The 24,519-nt window shown below is 43.0% G+C and overlaps 2 protein-coding genes across 21 annotated transcripts in view; one reads left to right on the forward strand and one right to left on the reverse strand.

The window, feature by feature from the left end:
- The window catches only part of LOC135094708 (uncharacterized), a 15,533-nt gene extending 5,341 nt beyond the window's left edge, over positions 1-10,192 (forward strand). The window contains exons 2-7 of the mRNA XM_063995043.1: positions 91-215; positions 696-1,173; positions 2,597-2,755; positions 3,429-3,536; positions 9,217-9,377; positions 9,817-10,192. Of these exons, the coding sequence (XP_063851113.1) occupies positions 91-215; positions 696-1,173; positions 2,597-2,755; positions 3,429-3,536; positions 9,217-9,377; positions 9,817-9,974 (1,189 nt within the window). The 3' untranslated portion in view covers positions 9,975-10,192. The remainder of the gene's footprint in view (positions 1-90; positions 216-695; positions 1,174-2,596; positions 2,756-3,428; positions 3,537-9,216; positions 9,378-9,816) is intronic.
- LOC135094700 (vacuolar protein sorting-associated protein 8 homolog) overlaps positions 1-24,436 on the reverse strand; it is a 35,570-nt gene extending 11,134 nt beyond the window's left edge. For 10 of the 20 annotated variants that reach the window (XR_010263931.1, XR_010263936.1, XR_010263934.1 and 7 more), the window contains exons 1-25: positions 23,610-24,436; positions 23,145-23,279; positions 22,532-22,732; positions 21,799-21,927; positions 21,231-21,401; positions 20,457-20,675; positions 19,568-19,747; positions 18,844-19,095; positions 18,376-18,459; positions 17,783-17,932; positions 17,211-17,418; positions 16,592-17,004; positions 16,062-16,388; positions 15,366-15,505; positions 14,728-14,911; positions 14,196-14,341; positions 13,450-13,615; positions 12,679-12,792; positions 12,074-12,139; positions 11,257-11,395; positions 10,451-10,585; positions 8,578-8,764; positions 7,722-7,848; positions 3,395-7,139; positions 1,748-1,818 (exon numbers count right to left, since the gene is read on the reverse strand). Coding sequence is in view for 4 of the 20 variants with exons in the window: in XM_063995020.1 (XP_063851090.1) it covers positions 1,748-1,818; positions 7,722-7,848; positions 8,578-8,764; positions 10,451-10,585; positions 11,257-11,395; positions 12,074-12,139; positions 12,679-12,792; positions 13,450-13,615; positions 14,196-14,341; positions 14,728-14,911; positions 15,366-15,505; positions 16,062-16,388; positions 16,592-17,004; positions 17,211-17,418; positions 17,783-17,932; positions 18,376-18,459; positions 18,844-19,095; positions 19,568-19,747; positions 20,457-20,675; positions 21,231-21,401; positions 21,799-21,927; positions 22,532-22,732; positions 23,145-23,279; positions 23,610-23,702 (4,037 nt within the window). In the remaining 16 variants the exon portion in view is untranslated. The remainder of the gene's footprint in view (positions 1-1,747; positions 1,819-3,394; positions 7,140-7,721; positions 7,849-8,577; positions 8,765-10,450; positions 10,586-11,256; positions 11,396-12,073; positions 12,140-12,678; positions 12,793-13,449; positions 13,616-14,195; positions 14,342-14,727; positions 14,912-15,365; positions 15,506-16,061; positions 16,389-16,591; positions 17,005-17,210; positions 17,419-17,782; positions 17,933-18,375; positions 18,460-18,843; positions 19,096-19,567; positions 19,748-20,456; positions 20,676-21,230; positions 21,402-21,798; positions 21,928-22,531; positions 22,733-23,144; positions 23,280-23,609) is intronic. The other 10 variants (XR_010263938.1, XR_010263941.1, XR_010263939.1 and 7 more) reach the window with 1 other exon arrangement.
- Positions 24,437-24,519: the final 83 nt, after the last annotated feature.

Genomic DNA, 24,519 nt, shown 5'->3' on the forward strand with positions numbered 1-24,519 from the left:
CAACTAGAACCCTGAAAACACCCTTGAAAATCCCAATAACTTTCTCATTCGTGCGCCAGCTAATCAAACACCAATACATTTCTGTTTCAGGATTGTGTGGGCGTGCATTAGCCTCGTGTTTGTGGTGTGGCCAGCCCCAAGTGCTCCACCATTTCCCTTGCCAGTCACCAGCCCCCATCCTCACGCCGCGCAGCACAAACACCAGTTAGCGCAAGGCAAGGATATTTTAGCTTAGTACATTCCTTGGTTGTCTCTGTAGCTTGTGTGCGAGTGTTCTTTTGCTTATTTATTTATTTATTTATCTTTTTTTTCTACTCTTCATGTTTTTTCAGTTTTTTTTTAAATTTTCTATTTTTTTTTTCTTTTGGTTTCATTTCGCATTTTTTCCTCTTTCATTTCAACTATTTTTTCCCCCTTTTTTCAACCATCTATTTATTTCACTATATTTCCATCTATTTATTTAACTACTTATCTATCTGTCTATCTATTTCCCTGTTATCTAAACGTCTGTATGTCTCTTTTACTGTCTATCTATCTATTTAACTGTCTGTATCTACCTGTCAATCCATCAATCTATCTATTTAACTGTCTCTCTACCCATCTATCTATCTCATAATCCATTTATCTATCAAACCCAAACTTATTCTCCCTCTCGTCTTCCTCTCCTCCTTCTAATGCCTTTCCCTCTTCCCCAGGTCTTCCTCTTCAGGCCCCTAAGAGCCCGCGAAGATGGGAGGTGCGGAGCAAAGGTGACGGTGAAGATGGCAATGTATTTTACAGTGAGAGGCGTGATTTTAATGAGAATGACAAGATACTGGCCTATGATGGTGAAGAGATGGGCGGACGAATGAATGGTGATGCTGGTGATGCTAGTGAAAGGAACGGGAATGATAAAAAGGGTTATATGAAAGGGAAAATGATGAATAGTAATAAGAAAAGCGAAGAGAAACACATTAAAGGAGGAAATATGGTCATTAACAAGAGCAGGAACAGAGAGAAGAGCAAGATGAACCATAATGATAATAATAATGATGATGATGATAATTATGACTTTATGAGCCTAATGGTTGACACGGGAGGGCAATACAATGTTACACCACCCAATGCTCGTCTTCTGGTCTACAATAGGATTCCAAAATGTGCTTCATCGACTATGCAAACCGTGCTAAGATGGTACGTGAGTCTATAAACGCCGTAACATGTAAGTCTATAAACGCCAGAACATGTAAGTCTATAAACGCCAGAACATTTGGTCCTTGAACGTAGATGTATTTCCTATAATCTTCATAATATTGTGTTTTAAATATGCAGATACAGTGTTTTAAGTTACATATTTTCTATAAACGCCGTAACTTTGTCTTTTAATTAAGCAGATAGTGTTTTAAGGTACATATTTTCTATACACGCCATAATTTTCTTTAAATATTCAGATACGTATGTTTTTAAGTGGTGCATATTCCTATAAACGCCGTGATATTGTTTTCTAAATATGCAAATAGTGTGTTTTAAGATGCATATTTTCTATAAACACTGTAACTTTGTCTTTTAAATGTGCAGGTAGACAGACAATAGAAATAGGCTTATATTAAACACACACACACACACACACACACAGAGAGAGAGAGAGAGAGAGAGAGAGAAAGAGAACAACAAACACACACATACGTGAAAAGATATCCCAAAATACTAACTCAACAACACACACACACACACACATACACACATACACACACACAGTAACACTCACCTCGCGTCCCCAGGTGTGCTCGGAGGCTTGGGTTCGAGCACGTGTCCTCTGAGGTGTACGACGAACGCCAGCTGACGGGAGAGGGAAGGCGGAAATTAGTAAAGATCCTCACTGACTTCAACGCCTCCTCCTCCTCCTCCTCCTCAACTTCGTCAGACTCCTCCTCTCCCTCCTCCTCCCCCTCCTCCTCCTCCTTCAGTTATGATCGACACCTGTATTATATTGATTTTACTGCGTTAGTATATATATATTTTTTTCTTTTTGTCTGTCTTTCTCCTCCTTTTTCTTCAGCTACAACTGACATGTACTATTCTGTCTTCCTCCTCCTCCTCCTCCTTCTCTTCCTCCTCCTATTTATCCTCTTCTTTCTCCATCTTTTTCTTCAGCTATGATTGATACATATTATATTGGTTGAAAGCCTTGAAAACCTAAAACAAGAAAACAAACTTGAAAACTTAGTAACGTCCACTACAGCCTATTAAACTACCACTGGAAACATGAAAACACCCTTAAAAACCCTGATAACTTCCACTAGAACCTACTAAACTATCCTTATAATCAAGAAAACCCCAATAACTCCCACTAGAGCCTTGAAAACCCCAATAACTTCCAATACGACCTATCAAACTACGTCTTGAACCATGAAAACCCTTGAAAACCCTGTTAACTTCCACTAGAACCTACTAAACTATCCTTATAATCAAGAAAACCCCAATAACTTCCACTACGACCTATCAAACTACTCCTAAAACCACGAAAACACCCTTGAAAACCCCCAACAACTTCCACTAGAGCCTTAAAAACTTCAGGAACCATGAAAAACCCTTGAAGACCTCTATATACCCCCAGGGAAGGAGCAAAGAGACAGCCAGTGTACATCAACGTTGTGAGAGAACCTGCCGAACGCTTCATCTCCTCCTTCTACTATGTGAGGAGTAAGGAGAGGCTAGCAAGGCTCTCGGCAAAGGGACACCTCAGAGCCAGGCCATCAAGTTATTGGCTGAACAGGTGGGTGTGTCTACTACTTCTACTACTACTACTACTACTACTATTTTAGCCATGTATGAGTCTCTGTTACTCTCCCTTGCATTTCCTATCACTTTTTGGTGTCACCCTAGCTAGTGTCCCTCGTACATAACTAAATAAAAGAGTTGTGCAAGAATTATGTTAGTTATTAAAAGATATTACATGTAGTTCTATAATAATATAGGTGAAATAATTAGATGCGTGTGTGTGTTTGTGTGTTTGGACATGTGGACACGAACGCCACTGATTCATGCTCTCTCTCTCTCTCTCTCTCTCTGATTGGTCTACGTACTCTTGTCCTAAAATGAGTGGAAAAATGTACTTTATTCCCACCAAAACCACTAATTGAACTAAATTGCCAGCCAGACTGTATTTTGTTCGTCTAATCTGGCATCTTACAATCGAATGAAGAATTTTGGTGGAAATACTTGAGTTTTTAAAAGGAAGGCGTTTTAAAAGGAAGATGAGAAGGAATACGTAGACCAGTCAGTGAAAGAGGGTGTAGTAATAGTAGTAGTAGTAGTAGTAGTAGTAGTAGTGGTAGTAGTAGTAGTGGTACATTTCCTGACCAATCTGAATTACTACCGCACACACACACACACACACACACACTAAACACACCGTTATCCTGTGATGCTGTGATGTCGTGGTGCAGGACAGTGGAGCAGTGTGTGATGAACCGTGATGCTGAGTGTTCCTTCCTAAACGGCACCAAGCAGGAGACTGTCATCACCTACTTCTGCGGTCACCACGAGGCTTGCAAGTGAGTGTGTGGTGGTGGTGGTGGTGGTGGTGATGTATCTCTTCTGTTCTTCCTTCTCTGATTCTTGTGTGGTGATTTCTTCTTCTTCTTCTTCTTTGTCTACTTAATTTTTTTTTCCTTTCTTTCAGGCCAGGTTCAGTTGCAGGGATGGGTGGGTGGGTGGGGAGGAGCCTTCTTCTGTACTATCCTTTCGCTCTCATTAATGGCTAGTGTAGAATAGCCACCCAAACAGCCTAGTAAGGACCTCATTGTCTGCTGATAACTCAAGACACTGTTAAATTGGTTATTGGGATTTTTTTTTAGTTTTTGTGGGCGTTTTAAGGTTATAAACTTTGTAAATATCCTTGTTTAGGTTAGGTTTTCCTTCACACACACCAGCGTAATGCAAGGTAGTGTGATGACGGTGTTTACTGGGTATTTATAATTTTTTTGAGGGTTTTGAGGTTGTAAACTTGAAAAATATATCTGTTTCTCCATAGATATTCCTTTCACACGCACCAAGATAACTCAAGGCAGTGTTAGGTTGACTAGTTGGTTAGGTTTACAGGAATTTTGTAGGTTTTTGAGGTTGTAAACTTAAAGATATCCTTGTTTTTCCCTTATCATGTCTTCCTCCACACACCATCCCCAGCCAAACATCTCAGATAAAAAGAGATTACTGAGAACATTTACTTGTGTGTTTTTTGGGTTTTTTTTTTTTTTTTTTAGATTGTAAACTAGAATATCACTAATGCTTTTCTTGTCATGCCCTCCTCCACACACCGTCCCCAGGCAAAGATAACATGAATATTAAATACTTCACAATTACAGGTGTTTGGGATTTATAAGACCACAAATTATCTTGAAAAATAACCAGGCAAGCAATGCAATTCAGTATATATATATATTTCGTACAATTTATATACAAAACCACTGATATATACACAGCACTATGGCAGACATGTTTTTCTTAGGCGTAAACAAAATAATTACAAAAGCTGTACGATAAACCTTCCTTCTAGTGAGATTAGTGAGCAGGGTGTGTGTGTCTCAGGCCCTCAGACTAGACTAGGGTGAGCGGGTGAGGCATGTGGGGTTCCTGGCAATAATACTGTATCTATCTGTCTCTCCCTGGTTCATTCCTCTAGTGCATTTAGTGAGCAAGGTGTGTGTGTCTCGTACCTCTCAGACTAGGGTGACAGGGTGAGGCATGTAAGGTTCTTGGTCTGTCTGTCTCATTCTGTCTCTGATTCACTCTTTCTCTAGTGGGTTTAGTGAGCAAAATGTGTCTCTTGTACCTGTCAGACTAGGGTGACAGGGTGAGGCGTGTTGGGTTCCTGGCACTAATATTGTCTGTCTATCTGTCTCATTCTGTCTCTCTCTGATTCATTCTTTTTTGTGTTTAGTGAGCAAGATATGCATGGTGTGCCCCTCAGACTAGACAAGAGAGAGTGACGTGTGTGGGTCCTAGCACTAATAGTAACCTCTCTCTCTCTCTTTCTCTCTCTCTCTCATGCCTCATTCTCCAGTGTATTTCAAGTGATGGCCATACAGAAAAACCCTTCACCTCTCTCTCTATATCTAAACATTCCCTTATTGTTTCAAGTGTGCAGGCTTTACTAATAATTATAAAACATGTACTATTATGAAAAAAGGTAAAAAAAGAAGAGTAAGAATGGTGTTTGAAAGATCCTGTGTGAATTTAAGGCTCTGGGTAAAGAAGTGGAAATTATACAAAACAGCGTAATGAAGGCAAATTTTGGGTTCGTTAAGTTATAAAGTTCTCTCTCTCTCTCTCTCTCTCTCTCTCTCTCTCTCTCTTCTCTCTCTCTCTCTCTCTCTCTCTCTCTCTCTCTCTCTCTCTAAAGCTATGCCCTCAGTGGGAAATACTGAGAGGACACCATCACTAAGGGGAAAATGTAAGGGAGGGGAGGATGAAATATCGAACGTGAAAAATAACGTTGAAAAATAAATCAACAGGGAATATCTGACCGAATATAAACATACCGCTATACAAACAAACGAACGAACACACTACCTCACTCTATCACAACCCAAATAATAATATCTCGGCAAATTGAAGGTTAGTGAAGTAAAACGAAGGAATTGTCTTCGGTTTCTCTATACGCACAGCTATACAACCTTGCACGGTATGTACATAATAGCTTTGGTATTGAGTATATTAGTATGTGATTGTTTTTTCTCTTAAATTAAGGAAAGGATTTGAAATTATAGCGATAAAATTAAAGGTTCGGTATCTTACTTATGTCTTTTGTTTATTTATTTATTTATTTATTTTTAGTTATTTTTTTTAGGTGTTGGAATGTTTGGCTCAATTTTACGATTTTTTTTTTATTTTAGTTTTTTTTTTTACTCTGGATTTTTCTTGGTGATTTCAAATTTTCTTGTATTCAATCACTTATCTTTAATTTGTGGCCACGATGTACTTTTATATTTTTTTTGGGGGGAGGGTTGGTATTTCAAAATTTTCTTGTATTTAATCAGTCACTTCTAATTTTTCTATAAGTCTGAAGTCACCATATATATTTTTATCAACGTTTTTTCCTTTTTTTGGGCGGGAGGGTTGCTATTCTTAAATTCAGTTGGTATTTCAAATTTTGTTCTTGCATTCAATCACTTCTATTTGTTTTTCATCAGTCAATGGTCACGATTATTGTCCTCCGAATCAATCCTTTTAACAATATTCCTAATTTTAACATATTTGTTGAATCAGTCATTAATTATGTTTATCTCTCATTCATCTAGTCACTCTTCATCTTATCCTTCACCAGTCAACCAAGCAGATCACAACCTAAAGATTACACACACACACACACACACACACACACACACACACACACACACACACACACACACACACAGTCAACCTAGATACAATAAGCTGAGGAAACCAGTAGTAAGTTTGAGGTTATCAGGAGCTGCCTTAAGTGTGTCAGCTGGCCTCTTAGAAGTGTTCTTAATCTTCCTTTACATTAGGTTAGGTTAGGTTAGGTTAGCTGCTACCTGTTTGTTTGTCTGTCTGTCTGATTGTTTGTCTCTTAGTCTCTCTGTCTCTCTCTCTCTCTCTCATGCACAAATGCACACTGTCTTTAGCACTTGATGACTGAAAGGAAGTACCATTAGACTAAAATAGATACTCTCTCTCTCTCTCTCTCTCTCTCTCTCTCTCTCTCTCTCTCTCTCTCTCTCTCTCTCTCTCTCTCTCTCTTTCTCTCTCTCTCACACTATAGCACTGAAATCGATTCAAGAAAAGATTGTGTCCCCTCTCTCTCTCTCCCTCTCTCTCTACAGTATCTCTTTCTCACACACACACACACACACACACACACACACACACACACACACACACACACAGCCACTCCCTAGCACCCCCTAATCACTAAAATCCAAGGTTGGAGGTGTCAGCTTCAGCGCAAAATTCTGTGACAACCAGATATTTTGCCCACCAGACAAAGACCCAGAGCTCCTGATGGGGGACGTCGGGGTGGCGGCGTCTCCCTTCCTGGGCGCTGACAGGTCCTCTAGGAACTGTAGCCGTGACCCACACGAGCCCTGCACCCTCACACGTCTGATGCCCTCCAGCTGAGTCTTGTCTAGGCCAGCCTGAAGGTGCGGGAGGGAGTCAAGAGGGAATGGAAGCTGGGAGGGTGTTCTGAGGGTGTTTTTGTGATGTGGGAGGGATTGTGGAAAGGAATGGAGGCTGGCAGGCTGTTTTGAAGCTGTTTTGTGATGTGGGAGGGATTGTGGAAAGGAATGGAGGCTGGCAGGCTGTTTTGAAGCTGTTTTGTGATGTGGGAGGGATTGTGGAAAGGAATGGAGGCTGGTGGGCTGTTTTGGTTGTTTTTCTGTCTTAATGAAATGGATGGAACTTTTTTTTTTCTTTTCCTTTCTTTTCTTTTCTTTTTCTTATTGTCAGTTGGTTGGTAATAATACTCTATGATATTTTTCAGTCTTACTCTAATGGATGGATACTTTTTTCTCCTTTTTTTTTCTTTTTTTTTTTTTTTTTAGATATTTTCTACTTTTTTTTTTCTTTTTTTTTTATGAGAGGTAAGCATTTCACTCCAAATTTTGTGATGTCCTAAAATCTCTCTCTCTCTCTCTCTCTCTCTCTCTCTCTCACACACACACACACACACACACACTAAGCCAAGATCAACACAGCACAGCACAACACACACTCACCGCAGACTGTGGTGCTTGCTCGGTGCTCTGTGGCTCCTCCGTGGCCACCTCCCGCTGCCCACCGCCTGTACACATCACGCAGGTCGCTGACTCCCCCCCACAGTGTGTGTGGTAACTGTGGCCGCAGCTGTGGGGGGGAATACGGTGTCACATTAACTCAATGATGCACTAACTGACATACATAATTGCCTACAACTCTAGATGTTTTTTTTTTTAACGCAATACAGTGTCACATTAACTCACAGACACATGAACCCTTCTACTGACACACATAGTTGCCTATGCCTCTGTACACATGTCTTTATCACAGTTCCATTATTCCTTACCCTGCTGACTAAGGAGTGTATTCTGAAACACTTCTGTGCCACACCTCCACTAATTCCAAACGCTCTTGTTTAAGTGATACAGATTTTTAAGGGTGTTTTTTTATGGTTCTGGTGAGGGTTTTACGAGATTTCTTTATTATTAACAGGAGAAACACTCTTGAGAATCTGGCTAATCATCAAAGTGTTTCACAAAGCATTTCAGAATATGGCTGTAACCTAATCCTGTCACCCACACATCCACAGAGACTGAAGCATTTCACAACACAGCCTAACCTCACCTAATCTAATCCCTGTTGCCCACACACGCACAGAGAGAGCAAAACATTTCACAACACAGCCTAATTTAACCTAATCCCTGTCACCCATACACCCACAGAAAGAGCAAAATGTTTCCTAATACAGCCTAACCTAACCTAACCAAACCTAACCTAACCGCAACACGGCCTAACCTAACCTAACCCTGTCACCTACACACACATAGAAAAAGCAAAATGTTTCCTAATACAGCCTAACCTGCCCTGCACACCTACCTATGCACGATAGCCCGGCTGGAGGGGTGGTAGGCACTGTGGCAGAGGGTGCAGGAGGGGGAGTGCACCACCAATGGGGAGCGAGCCTGCGTGTGCTGCTGGGTGAGGTAGCACAGTTGCTCCCCCGCCAGGATGCGCACCACCGTGGCATATAGCGTCTCCTCATATACATACCGCTCCACCATTCCTAGAGAGAGAGAGAGAGAGAGGGGGAGTTTAGTTTGATGTCAGGGAGAGAGCAGTGTTTATAATTTGATGAGTGTAAGAGAGAGAGAGAGGGAGGGAGTTTACAGTTTGACGAGCGAGAGAGAGAGAGAGAGAGAGAGAGAGAGAGAGAGAGAGAGAGAGAGAGAGAGAGAGAGAGAGAGAGAGAGAGAGAGAGAGAGAGAGAGAGAGAATATTAAGTCTGATCCATGTCAAGTCATTACCCTTTCATTCCCAGGACAGTCTCGCACACCACACAGCCCCATACACCACAGTCTTATCCACCTCACAGTCTTATATACCACAATCTTCCACACCCTTTCATTCCCAGGACAGTCTCACACACCACACAGCCCATACACTGCAGTCTTATCCACCTTGCAGTCTTATATACCACAATCTCCCACACCCCCATTCACAAGGCTTTCCCTGCAGGATGGTGGGGAGCAGTGAGGCGCTGCAGAGGGCCAAGCAGGTGGTGGCTCAGAGATACAGTGTGGTGGGGCTGGTGGGTCATATGGAGATGTCCTTGCAACTCATGGAGACCCTCATACCGGGGTTCCTCAAAGGGGCACTGGATTTCTACTACAATATCAGTGAGTGTGTGTTTGTGTGTGATCTGTTCTTGTTTTTTGGGGCATTCTTTTTCTTGACTAAATGTTTCATCACAATCCTCTACTGAATCTCTAACACTCAGCATTCTCTATCTGCCGGCAATCCCACATGGGGCGGCCCAGACGAGGCACTACACTCTCACACACAGATACATCATTCACACTCTTAGCCACATCAGCCCCTGTTGGAAAGAGACAAGGAGAAACAGACAAGAGGAATAAATTAATAAACAAGTGAAAATTCCATCATCCAATACATTTATCTACCAAAACACAAAGCACTGTGCATTTATTTCCCTCTTCTGTTCCCTTACTCCTCTAACTCTTATGTTCCTTGACCCTCGACTAGGAAAGGAACACAGTACACTTATCTACCAAACACCCAACACTCCTCCTCTTACATTCCTTTACTCCTATGCAGAGAAGAAGAAGGAGAAAGTCAATAAAAACTCCCACAAGCCAGCCGTGCCCAGAGAAGTCCAACAGGAGCTCAGGAGAAGGATGGGACACGATGTTGACTTCTATAACTTCCTGCGACAGAGGTTATTCCTGCAGGCTCAGACATTCCTCAGCAAGTGATGGCCTGGTGTATAGATGCACTGGGAGCTCCTCTAGTCTTGCAAATGTGGTGATGGTGGTGGTGTTGTGATATGTTGCATTGTGATGATGTGGTGTGGTGTGGTGTTGAAGTTTATTTGCTCAGGTTGTGTGCGTGTGTGTGCCTTTTGTTATCAAGTTAAGAGTTTCTATGGTTATTGATGGCAGTAAGAATATATGTATAAATGTTCTAATCTTTTCATCAGTGTGTTTTTCTCCTTAAAATGCAACACTATTGGACATTACTAGCAAAACAACATAAAAACCCAAGAAAGAGGGACTGAAATCCTAATTAAATCCCAACTATGATCTTGTCCTAACATTACAGCATACACAAGCCAGTACAGAATGAATACACACACACACACACACACACACACACACACACACACACACACACACACACACACACACATACACACACACACACACAAAACTCACACACACCCAACACTCACCCTTCAGAAGGTGCTTAATCTGTGCAAAGTTGCCGTCACAGTAGCCTGGGTCCTGCATCACTCTCTCCAGGATGGCCGGCAGGGATATGTGGGTCATCATGCTGTTCACCACGTGCCCCACCATCTGACGCATCTCTGTCCGGGAGCACAGAGAGAGAGGGCTGTGTTGATAAGTTCTGTGGTGACTGATCTTGGAAGTTTTTTTGAGGATTGGAAGGGAGAGAGGGAGATATAGAGAAGGGTTGTGTTGTTAAGTACTGTCTTGCCTAATCTTGGAACTTTTTGTGGGATTGGATGAGAGAGAGAGAGAGAGAGAGAGAGAGAGAGAGAGAGAGAGAGAGAGAGAGAGAGAGAGAGAGAGAGAGAGAGAGAGAGAGAGAGAGAGAGAGAGAGAGAGAGAGAGAGAGAGAGAGAGAGAACAGGGCCAGATGCTCAAAGATTGTGGCATCATCTCAGAACGTTTTGTGGAATTGGAGGTGCATATTTCTGCCAATTAGGTCATGATCTCAAAAACCCACTGCCAAATTGCATCCTTGTTCAATGCTTTGTTAAGATTATATTTGCAAAAAGTAATACGACACGGCGCCTCAAACATTTAGTAGGAATTATCAATGAATGGAGGTATAAGGACAGATTAGATGTGAAAAGATATAATATGGAAAATGATCAACAGTAAGGAGAGAAAACACATCAAGAAAAGAAAACAAGAAAAGAGAGACAGAATGTGTGTGTGTGTGTGTGTGTGTGTGTGTGTGTGTGTGTGTGTGTGTGTGTGTGTGTGTGTGTGTGTGTGTGCGCGCACTTACCATGTGCTGCGTGTTGGTGAGAGGCCAGGGTGGGCTGAGTGGCCAGCAGTACATCCAGCAGAGGGAACCACAACTCCCGCCTGCTGCTCTCCTCCAGCTGGGCAGACCCCAGCTGGCACACCCGCACCAGCTTCACCACCTGTGTGTTGTGTCACCTTTTTACTCAATGAATTAACTAACTAAACCATTACAATTTGTTTTTTTTCTTTCAATAAACTAATGCATAGAAATAAAAGTGTTTTGCAATCATTAAACTAACAATTTGTTCTGCAGTCAATAAATGAACAAGCTAAATCATTATACATTTCTTTTTTTTTGCTTTCAATAAGCTAACAAACTAAAATATTGCAAGTTTCCCGCAGTCAATAACCTAACAAATTAAAATACAAGTCTATCTATAAGCCAGGAGTCAATACACTATGTACCTGTCTATCCACTGGGCTGGCAATCCCACACAGGGCAGTCCAGACATGGCACCATACACTTACACACACTCACACTCACACACACACACACACACACACACACACACACACACCACAATTCAGCCCCTAGTGGAAAGGGACAGTCTCGTGGACCACCCCAGGAGCTTAGGCACACCACAGCTGGCCGCACACACCCACAGCAAGGCCCCACAGCACACACTGGTCCACTCTTGCCTTTTTTGTAATGAGACTGTTGCCTAATGAGAGGATTTTTTATTGGGTTTTTTTTTGCCTGTGGCCGGTGTCCCTCTTCCATAAAAAATAATAAATAAATAATAAATAAATAATGATAAAATAAGTAAGTCAATGAGAAATTATGTGCTGTCACTCACCTGGGCCTGCACGTGTCCCAGGGTGTTGGTGATGTCCTTCTCCTCACTCTTCACTTTCACCAGCAGCTGATGCCAGAATGATGCGACATCACATGCAACAGATGAGAAAATTAAGTGAAAAAATATAATAAAAAGAAAAAAAATCTGAAGACTTTATTATTTTATTCCAGTGTGTCATGTATAGCAGAGCATTGTAAAGTGGAAAGTTATACAATAGAAATAAAAAAAATATGAAGATTAGTGAAATGAAAATATATACAATAGAGTATGGAGAAATGCACGAAAAAAAACAAAAAACATGAATATTAATGAAAAAACACAGATGAGTGAAAAAAAATATGCAACAAGGACTCAAAAAAAAGAGAAGATTGATGAAAGTGCACTTATAAATTAAAATAAATAGAAAAAGGAAATGAAAATATTAAAACAAGATTAAAAGAAAAAAATTTAGATTAATCAAACAAGAAAAAAAAAATAAATAAAAAAAATATATAAAAAATACAAATTCAAAACACAAACCAAAAAGAACAAATATCCAAAGACGACAGACAGAAAACAAGATGGAAGCAGCAACAACTACAACCAATAACTTGCCGAGTACTAACATCATCCACTCTGGCCTTGAGGATGGCTAGCAAAATGTCGAAAGCTCCCTTAACATCCCCCGCTCTCTCCAGCAGGAAGGCCGTCGACTCCTGCTGCTTGTGCTTCTTGCAGATCTGAGGGAAAAGGACAGGGAGTGAGTGACAGTAAGTGGACGTAACAAGGCAATGTGGGAAGCTGCAAGGGGTTATCAGGCCTTCACGTAGCAGTCCCTGATGTGGTTGTCTTTCTTATTGTTTTGTGAGGAAAATTAGTGATGTTTCTATATAAGGGAATGGTGTTTGTCTCTCTTGTTCCTTTGGTAAATAAGGGAGGAGCCAGGTGGTCAGTGTAAGTGTGTGAGGAGTAACAGAAACGACAGGCAAGGAGTGACAAGAATGAGTAGTGTGTGTTTGCTGAGGGAATGATGTTGACTTTTCTTAATTATCGGTAACTGGGAAATAACATGAGGCCATTGGTGTTAAAGATTAATTTGTGTTATGATGGGGAAGTGGTGTTAATACTTTGTCTTTCCTTGTTGCATGGTAAAGGTAGTAATAGGAGTACTTGTGGTTCTAGTAGTAGTAGTAGTAGTAGTAGTAGTAGTAGTAGTAGTAGTAGTAGTAGTAGTAGTAGTAGTAGTAGTAGTAGTAGTAGTAGTAGCACAACCAGTAATATTAAAAAAAGAGATAAAGAAAATAATCTAAAACTCAAAACACAAAAAAACAAACACATCCACAGCCATCGTCCAAACTTAATATCACACACGCACACACACACACACACACACACACCTCAAGAGTCTGCTCAAGCCGGTACCCCTCAGCACCCTTGAGGTAGGCATACACCTGAGTGGGCTGCACGGTGCACATCAAGTCTATGTACTCCTCCTGCAGCTCTGAGGTGAGGGGGCCATCGCTGGGGTCCACACCGCGGCCCCCTGGTGATGTGTGGGTCCACCTGTTGATGTCCCAAGGGAAAAGTTACATAGAGGTCTTAGAATTGTGTATAAAGGTCTTGGAATTCTGTAGAGGTCTTGGAATTGTGTATAAAGGTCTTGGAATTGTGTATAAAGGTCTTGGAATTGTGTATAAAGGTCTTGGAATTGTGTATAAAGGTCTTGGAATTGTGTATAAAGGTCTTGGAATTGTGTATAAAGGTCTTGGAATTCTGTAGAGGTCTTGGAATTCTGTAGACGTCTTGGAATTGTGTAGGGGATATAAAAGGGTGATGTAAGGGTGTGTAAGTGGTATAAGGGAATATAACAAGGGTGATGTAAGGGTGTCTAAGTAGTAGAAGGATAAAACAAGTGGTATTGGGGACATAACAGGGATGAAGGAAGGATGCTGTAATTATAATGACCAAGTAGTAGTTATTTTTTGCTATGATGGGTTACGAGAGACACAGACAGAGACAAACAAACAGACAGAGAGAGACAGAGACAAACAGACAGACAGAGAGAGACAGACAAAGAGCTATGCACCACCTATGAGAGAAAGAGAAAGACAGATAGACAGACAGAAGGCCAGGCAGCACCCACCTGTAGGTAAAGAGGGCGTGTAGGAGGCTGAAGAGGCTGTCAGTGTCTCCTCTTAGCTGGTCAGTGATGGAGGGCAGCAGGGGGCTCAGCTGGGTCACTGTCAGGAGCAGGCTGGCCACCCGACTGTTGTCTATCTCTAGCAGAGTCTGACGAGAGAGAGAGAGACAGAGAGACAGAGAGACAGACAGAGAGATGGGTTATTATGGGCACACTTAAAGAACAGACAAGTAACTACAGCCACACTTAAAGGAAACACACTGTACATATGTTTAATATTCTTCTGTGTTCCTGGGAATGGTTTGTAGATAAAAATACTTCACTCAGAACATACTTCACATTTAAACATAGTCTAATAAGTAAAAAAGACAAAAAAAAACATACTTTACCGACTGATATAAACTTTCTACATCAATATTTTCTTATTATGATTTGAAATGATGTAGTTTAGAGATAAATTTTTAAACCACCATCACAAACCTTAGAATGACTAGTACCATCACCCATCACCACCATCACCACCATCACCACCAACCTTGATATGCTTCACAAACTGCTCCTGAATCTTCTGGGCGTGCAGGTCGGTGAACTGAGAGGACGACAGGACAGTGCGGATGTAGGTGAAGACTTGGTGCCTCCTCATCTTGTCCTCCAGGTAACACTCCACAATCTTCTCCAGCTCTCCTCGTTCCTCATACACATACTCACACACTCGATAACTGTAACACAAATGCATATACACAGTTATACGGAGGACAGCCACGCAGATCTACTATTGCAAGGGTATCTGAGGAGACATACATACTCACACACTCGGTAACTGGAACACAAACACATGCAGAGTTGTGTGGATCTGTTATTGCAAGGGTATTTGAACGAATGCATACATATTTACTATTGCAAGGGTAACTGAGAGGACACACACACTCAATAACTTAACTACAAACAAAAAAGTTACATAAACCTACTATTGCCTGGATATCTGAGATGACACACACACACACACACACACACACACTTCCTAACCTAATCTCCCCACCTCACACTCATAATTCAACCTACCAAACACACACACACTCACACACACATAGTTACACAGATCTACTGCAAGGAAAACCTGATTATTTGAGACACACTGCACTTCCTAACGTAACCTCCCTACCCCATACTCACAATTCTGCCTCCCGCGCTCTCTTCAGCAGGTACTCAGGGTCGTAGTGGGCCATGCCGCCACCCTGCAGGAGCTCAAGTAGGGCCGTCTGCCTCTCGTCGCGGTAACTCTCAGTGTCGGAGGAGGTGAGGTGACACAGGACCTGGTGAGGGTTGGAAATGTTAAGGAGCTGAGTTTGTCATCTTGTTTCTTGGTTTGTGTTGTGATAGTGAAGTGAAGGTGTTTGATTTGCTGTTTGTTCTGTGGTGTTGCTTCCTCATGGTCCAAAATGTTCGGGATTTTGTCAAGTTTGTGGTCTTGTTTCATTGTTTATTTGTTTTGTTGTGGTAGTTGTTCTGTCATTGTTATTATGAAGAAGTGTTACATGCAGCATCTCTCTCTCTCTTTCAGTCGTGTGTTCCTGGATCTCTAGCTTCTAAATTTTATGGGGTTTGTCAAGTTTGTGGCTTCATTTCTTTGTGGTTTGAGTTGTAGTAGTGAAATGAAGGTCTTCTGTTTGTCATTTTGTTCTGTGGTGTTACTGTTGCTTTCTCGTCATTGCAGTCACAAGTAAACGTTACAAAAAGCATTTCTCTTTTTCTGTGTTCATGTACTTAGGCTCAGGACTTCTAATTTACTGGTAGTGTTCCTTCTACAGCTGGCCCTTCACCCCAAATCCCTCACCACAGCACCATAGCACCACCACAGCCGCCACCCACCTGGTCAAAGAGTTGTCTGTTGATGGCAATGGCGTCCTGCTGCTTGGACATCTGGCGGGCGATGAAGGTGAAGAGGGAGCCAAGCTGGGGCGGGCCAAACTCCTTGTCGTTGACCATCACCTGGATGAGGATGTCCACCACCCGCTGCCGCTGCTGCATGCCCAGCTCCGACGTGAACTCCTCCTCCTCAAAGGCCAGCGCCAGCACGTTGAGGAACTCCCGTGTGTCGAAGCGCAGCAGTGTCCTCAGCAGCGGGAATGATGGCTCAGTGGGCTGTGCGTTCTTTGAGTGCAGACAGGTCAGGGACTTGAAGATCTCGTGCTTCACCTGCAACGAGTGGCTCAGGTTAGGATCTGTTTGGAGGGTTGTTCAGTCAGCATTTTGAGCAAGATGCATCAGACCACCAGCTCTTGTCTGGCTGCTGGCCTGCACAGCAAGTGTCTCCAGCCTAACCTTCCACACCTTCCTAAATAAAGGAGTTTATTTGTGGCCAAGCTGTCACTAACTAGAGCTACAAGACATGACATCACCTGCTTCAGCTGCTCAGGGCTGATCTCCCCGTGAGGGTAGGCCCTCCCTGCCAGGCAGCAGGACACGTACACCAGAATCTTGTTGCCCAGTGTCACCTGGCCGTCCTGCAGGGGCTGTCCACCATCCAGGGCACCCCGCAGCTCTGTCACCAACTCCTCTAGGGGCGTCACGAAGTCCCCCATGCCACGGGTGTAGATGTAGAAGATGGCGTCGTAGAGGCCATGGGCCCAGCACAGCGTCATGGCCTGGTGCAGGTCCAGCGACGGCACGGACAGGTGTACAATGCAGGCCTCCGCCGCCTGCAGTCTGCCCGATGCCTCTTGGTGTGACAACAGGCACTGACTGATGCTGGGCGATATCTCTGCCAGCTGGTCATTCAGGATGTACGGCTCCAGCGCCTCCAGGAAGATACCTGCAACACAACGCAACACAACACTGCTACACTGCAACACAACACAGCACCACCACTCTTGCTGTACACACACTGAGGACACGACAACAGCCTTCGGGAATGTCACTAAGCACACAGTCAGCACACACAGCACACCATGCACACAGCCAGCCACTCGGACAGCCCCACCACCACACCACAGCACCACTACAGCACCACAGCCTCACCCTTGGATATGGCATCCTCGCTGAACGTCTCCCAAATGCGGCCAAACAGCACATCCCTGAGGCCAGCCCCCACCGCCACCCGGACACACAGCGGCACCAGCTGGGTGTAGTGCTGCGTCAAGGCTGTTAGGTTGCCACGCTCCGGCACACTGTCCAGCGCTGAGTCCAGGTATTGACTCAGCAGCTCATTGATCTTGTCCTGCACCAGCTGAGGACAGATATGTTATTGTTACACTCTTATTTTTTTGTCTATTTATCTATTTTATCCTTATTTATTTATTCATTCATTCTATTTTACCTTATTTTGATATTTTTGGTTAGTTAGAGAGATACACCAAACAAGTAAAACAAACCAGCCTCCATGAAACACACACACACACACACACACACACACACACACACACACACACACACACACACAATAACAAACAAGTCCCTATCTCTCGCCTCTTCCTTATGGCTGATAAGATAAAATTTGTAGCTAAGGAGTTAGAATGCAACAGTAATAACAAGAAACCGGTCTCATAAACAAATACAAACACACACACACACACAAACACACAACCCCATACCTGTTGTCTCTTCTCCTTGCGGTGTTTGAGACCCACGATGGCCTGTGCCTTGTCCTGGTAGATGTCAAGGGCCAGCTGCAGCGCCTCCTGGGTGTGGCCCGTCCTCACCAGGTGGTCCAGGCGGTCCACCCACGAACGCACTGTCACCACCTGCACATCAAAGGTTCATAGCGGTAAGTGTGGTTAGGTTAGGTTAGGTTTGTTTTCTTGGTTTTAGGTGTGTTTTTTTTTTGGAGTTTTATGTAAATTTTTACTTGTTTTTGTGTAAATTCATTAGTTGTATTTTCTTGTTTTATTATAAGTTTTTCTAAATAAATTCTAAATTGTATGTTCTTTTTTTTGCTTAACATAAATTTTCTCTGTAAATTCATCTTAGTTCTACATAAACTTCACAGTAAATTTTTCTATGCAAACTTGTCAGGATTCTGCTTAATTTCTTGCTTCATATAAATTCTTACATAAATTCTTGTTTCTATGCATATCATTCATGTAACCTTCCTTGCTTCTGTGTAAGTTGTTCATTCATGTTCCTTCTATTTCACTCCTTAACAAAATAGTTCATCACCTTCCCTGTGGGTGTGTCTGTGCCTCACCTGGAAAGACTTGGTCCCCAGCAGCAGCACCTGCGACCCACAGCTCACCATGGAGTGGTAGCACGCCCGCTCCCCCGCCAAGGCCTGTGCGGATGTGGTACGGGTGTGTTAGTCATGTTGTGCTATTGTGTTTGTGTGTTTATCTGTCACTGGTGTTGGAGTGTTGCAGTGTTTATATGTTGTGTTGATGTGTGCTCTATGCTGGTGGTTTTGTACACACACACACACACACACACACACACACACACACACACACACTCTTAACCCTGTGAGTTACCAGTGGAAAGGGACAGTCTATTATGTTAATGGGAGTTAAAAACCACTTAACTAAATTCTACTTCACCTCACCCCACACACACACACACACACACAAACCCTCCACCCACTGACACACACAAAAACCCTCACTGCCTCTCACAAACACAATCACTCTTCCCACACATACACAAAACCCTACAAAACACACACCATTGCCTTGCTGACATTTCCACCAGTTGCTATCGCCTTGAACTGCGGCGACGCGTAGACCAGACCAAGAGGAGCCAAGTCTAAACGCTCCAGCTCCTCCTGCGTCTTGACATCCACCACGTGTAGCCTCTCCCGCGCGTCCATGAGGGCCAGAGTGCGTGTGTTTAGCCAGGCCAGCCCCTGCACAACGTAAGGTAGGGACATCTTCTGCAGCGCCACAAACTGTAGCTCCTCCTGACTTCCATGGGTGACCTGTAGGGTGAGGCTTGTTAGGTTAGGTTTGGGGCTTGTTAGGTTAGGTTACGTTTGGCGTTGAGTTTGATTTGTGTGGTGTAGGATAAGTCTGGTTAGTGTTCAGTTGGTTTGGGCAGTGTCTGGGTGGTGTGGTGGTGATGTGAGGTGGTGTATGGGTGGTGAAGTGGTGATGTGAGGTGGTGGAGTGGGTAGGGTAGGGTAGGGTAGGGTAGGGTAGGATTAGGTTAAGTTACATTAGATTAGTGTTAGGTTGGTTTGGGTGTGGTGTGAGGGTATGAGGTGGTGTTTAGGTAGAGTGGAGGTGATGCAAGCTGGTGGAACAGGTATGTTAGTTAGTTGGTGGTGTCTTTGGGTGTCCACAACCACTAATACCTGATAGAAATAATATCCTTATAAACCTAACCTACCAGCACCACCACTACCATCACCACCATCACCACCAGCACCACCACACTGCCAGCACCAGCACCTGATAGAAATAGATGGAGCGCTCCCTGCCAAACGCAAGCACAGGATCGATGACTCTGGTGCCGTCTGACATTTGGATCACCACGAACTGCCAGGCGAGGAGGGGCAGTGTGGCCGGCGACGCCTTCAGGGGGTGGGAGAACAGAACTTTCAGCTGCGGCCTCAGCGACACAACAATCACCTGCAGAGGATATTGAAGTGGTACAGGAGACGTAATGAGGGTAGGCATAATTTTCAGGTCAGTAATCAAAGCAGGGCAAGAAATAATGGATTCAAAAATAAGTTAGATTCAAATAAGAGATAGGAAGTGATTGGTTCTCTCAGCAACACAACGATCACTTGCGAAGGAAATCAAAGTGGTAAAGGGACATAACAAGGGTAGGCACAATTCTCAGGGTCAGTAATCAGGGTAAGGCAAAAAAAATAACAGATTCAAGCTTTATAAAGGATTTAAATAAGAGATAGGAACACAACAACATAAAACATAACAAGGGTGACATAAGCAAAATTCTCAAGGTCAGTAATCAGGGTAGGAAAAGAAATAATGGATTCAAGCTTAAGACAGATTTGAAAAAGAGACACGAAGGAATTGGTTTTCAAATAGAGTGGTGGGTGAATGGAATGGAGTCTATAATGACGCTGTTAGTTTGGTGTGTACTGGCAGTGGTGCTTATCCTAATACCTGTACTAGAATGAAAACACACACACATACACACACACACACACACACACACACACACACACACACAATGCAGCCCTTGCAAAAACAGACCTGCAGAGAGACATAAACATTTAAAAACAAACACTTTAGAACTTAAAACAAAAAACAAAGCAAAAAAACATGAAAAACTGAACTTAACCTCACCTAACCCAGCCACGCCTTGCCTCACCTTGGATATCGTCGCCATGGCCAGGATGACAGTCTCCACAGAGGGCGTGGCTCTGAACTGTGACATGAGAAGCGGCTCAATGGTGCACACTTCCCCGCGGCTGCCAGAAAAGATGCACCGTGATTCATTGGAGTTGAGGCCCATCGTACGCTTCACCGATAACTCAAACACCGAGCCGCCGCTGTCGCTGATCACCGCAACGCCTGGATAGTCTGTCCACTGTGGGGGTGTAGCGGTGTGTGTGTCAGTTTTGGTTAGGTTAGAGAAGACAGAAGAGGGGAAAAAGCTGAAGGAAATTAGAACATTTACATTATTCTTTAATTTATTTATTGAAGTTAAGTTAGGTTATAGAAGACAAAAGAGAAGAAAACCTTAAGGAAATTAGGATATTTATTTTATTCTTTACTTTATTTATCAAAATTAGGTTAGGGATGTTGTGTCAAGGAAGAAAGAAACTGAGAGAGCAAGAAAGATAATTAGTACATCCAGTTAACTGTTTACTTCATGTGTGTGGTTAGGTTAGGTTACCTTAACCTAACCTAACTTGCCATAGCTTGAAATACAACATGAATCACAAAAGAAACCATAAAAAATAAATAGATAAATAAAAAAATAACCTAGTCTAACACCTTAGAATAAAAACAAAGAAAAAACACTATGAAAAACTGTCATCTAACCTAACCCAACCCAACCTAACCTAACCTAAACAACCCAACCTAACCTAACCAACCTAACCTAACCTAAACAACCCAACCTAACCCAACCCAACCTCACCTTAAGATGCAGCACAGCAGTGAAGGGCGTGTGTGCATCTGAGATAGTCTGCAGCAGCTTACTGGAGGTTAGGTCAAACAGGCAGATTTGACCCTTAGCGAATCCTGCCAGCAGCCTTGTACAGTCAGGGTTCAGGGCCAGGGCCGACACTGCCCCAAACTGCTCCCCATGCTGGAGAATATAAGGGAATGATAGGCCTGTTAGGTAAGTAGATAAGGGTAATGAATGAATGAATGAATGAATGAATGAAAGAAGGGAAGGAAGGAAGGAAGGAAGGAAGGAAGGAAGGAAGGAAGGAAGGAAGGAAGGAAGGAAGGAAGGAAGGAAGGAAGGAAGGAAGGAAGGAAGGAAGGAACAAACAAGCAAACAAATCTAAAACAGGACCTAAAAAGAAAAAAAATGATCACGAATAATTTTGATCTTAAGCAATATTAAACCAGCTTGAGTTGCTTTCCCACAACAAGAACCATTCCATTAAAACATTTCTATTTAGCACAAAACCGACAAAAGCAAACTCTCGTGGACCCTGACTTGCGTTCAATTGAGACTCAGCTGTCCTGCACCTCACCTGCGTGGAGCCGAGACAGCACTTGAGAGCCTGCGTGGGTTCAAACACCAAGATAAGGCCGTGGCTGGTGCCGATGCAGATGACCAGACCCACTGCCATGGTCGTCGGCAGCCCTGCCCCCACTCGATCCTGCGGCAATGGGGGATTGATGGAGAAATTAAGAAGCTACATGGAACTAAAGTGGGAATAGAGGATGAATAAATAGATAATAGAGGATAAGTAAACTGGTAATAGATAGATAAGCAAACTAGTAATGGTAAATAAACTAGGATGATAAATAAACTGGCAATAAATGGATGAATAAACTAGTAATAGATGAATAAACAAACTGGTTAGCTCTCCCATAACCAGGTGTAGCCAAGACAAGGCACACAACTTCCACACTCACACTCCTTCACCCAATTGTAGGCAGTTTTGTTTACCTATGTTTCTATGTGGAAAGAAATACAGTACTTTTTGTTATATATATCACTGGAACCTCTCTCACTCTCTCTCTCTCTCTAACATTTCTCTATCTCACTTAATCCTTATCACTCCCTCACTCCCTCCTAACCTAACAGTAAATAAAATCAGTAAATTAATCGATAACAAATAAATCAGCAAAGAGGAATGTACAGGGGCAAGACAAGACACTGCCAGCATCTTAACCACTAAGCAAAAGACATTTAGACAGTCAGACAGTCATAAATAGAGACTGTAGACACCACACACACACACACACACACTCACTCACATGGGCGGACACCAGCTGCGACGCCACACCCTTAAGAATAACATGGCGCAGAATGGACCCATGTGTTCTGCTCTGAGTCTCCCGGCGGCACCTCCCCCCCCCTGCACTATGCCGTTCGCTGGAGGAGGTGCGGCTGCGACTCTCCGAGCTGCCGCGTGAGTGCACAGAGAGAGTGTCGCCGCCCTCCGTGGAGAAGGAGCTCTGGGGGTGCAGTAGGTCAGGTCAGGTCAGGTCAGGTTAGGTCATGTTAGGTTAGGTTAGGTTAGGTTAAGTTAGGTTAGGTTTGTGATAGGTTAGGTTAGGTTAGGTTAGGTTAGGTTGGGTTGGGTTGAATTGGACTGGGATTAGGTTAATTAAGGTTAGGTTAGGTTAGGTTAGGTTAGGTTAAGTTAGGTTAGGTTAGGTCAGGTTGGAGAAGAGAAAAATAAGGATAACATTTACATCAACCTTTCAATGAGAGGAAAGAAAAAGAACATTAATCTCTGTCCGTCAATAACAGAAGATAAAAAGAACATTAATCTCTACCCTTCAATAAGAGAAAAGAAAAAGATAACACTAATTCAACAATAATAAAAGAAAGATCACATAAATCTCTCCCTTGCAATGACCTCACCTTAGGCTGGGGCGGCGTGGTGTGGGCCAGGTCAAGGTCATCCTCGGACACGCTACCAGGCTCCTCCTCCTTCAAGATACTTTCCAGGGTGGGCAGCTCTCCGACAGGCGGCAGCTGGAACTCCTCATCGTCCAGCTGCAACACAGGCAACACTGCAACACTCGCTGACCCGTTGTAGTTTTGCTGTTTACATTATTACAAGTGCTCAACTACGATCGTCTAAAGTCCACGTTGGGAATGTTAAAAGGAACTGCAACTCAATCGGGTTTGTTCATCCACTCACTCGTTCACAAGCTAACCGAAAAATTGCCTAATATTCCCACCAGCTTCAAAAATAATCGCATCTCACAATTCACTTCTACAAAATCGGCCTTTTAACACCTTCTCTCAAAACACTAAAGATACGTCACTTATGTCTCGTATTTCACTACTAACTACTTGACAGGCGGGTGGTGAGTGCGTTACCTCCTCCAGCTGCAGCTCTAATTGCTTCAGGAGGCTGTTATCGTCCGTTTTGGTGAGGTGGTTTGACAGCTGATCCTCCCCTCCCGCCGCCATGTTTGTTGATGCTGATGATGATGATAGTGTGGCGATCTCTTCATTTTCGGGCGTTGGTCTACTTTTCTAACGGGATGAATAGATCTTATGTATTGTGGTCTATTATATTTCCTCCTTGCCTTCTTTTTCTTAACGTTGTTCAGCAGTAATGTTAATACACTTATAAACTCATATACTCTCTTTTCTTTCATTTCTTGTCTTGATTCATCCGTTCGTCTTTCCGTCTAATCTCATATAAATTCACTTCTCTTTCCATTTATCCCCTTTTATCTTTACATCTCCTGTTAATCGCTCATCTCTCCTCGGCGAAATCTTTCTGCTGTTTTATTTTCTATTCCTTCCTTATTTCTTCATTCTCGCTCGTACTCTCATCTGACCTTCGCAACATCTCAACTATAACTTCTTTTTCCTGTCCTCGGCCGGCTCTCTCAACACACACCACAATAATTTATTACCACAAAATATGGAAAATAATAGAATACACACAAAAAAAAAGCAATATTTTTTTTTTAAGTAGGGGCACCGGCTAAGGACAACAAAATCATAGTAAAAAAGTCTTTCTACAGTCCCAGTGAGACAAAAAAATCACATGACAACCTGCAATGGAAGTTATTAGGGTTTCCAAGAGTGTTTTCATGACTGTACTGATAGTTTAACAAGAATTCACCATCACTACAGCAAATACTTTTAAGAATACAACATACCATCTCTGTGGCCCTTGAAAACAGTTCTGGTGAGAAGATAAGCATGTAAAACTGAAAAACAAGACTATATGCTGATTGGGGGTGACTGGAAAGCACTACTTCTCCCTCTGAAA

This window comes from Scylla paramamosain, chromosome 46 (assembly GCF_035594125.1).
Source record: "Scylla paramamosain isolate STU-SP2022 chromosome 46, ASM3559412v1, whole genome shotgun sequence".
Lineage (NCBI taxonomy): Eukaryota > Metazoa > Arthropoda > Malacostraca > Decapoda > Portunidae > Scylla > Scylla paramamosain.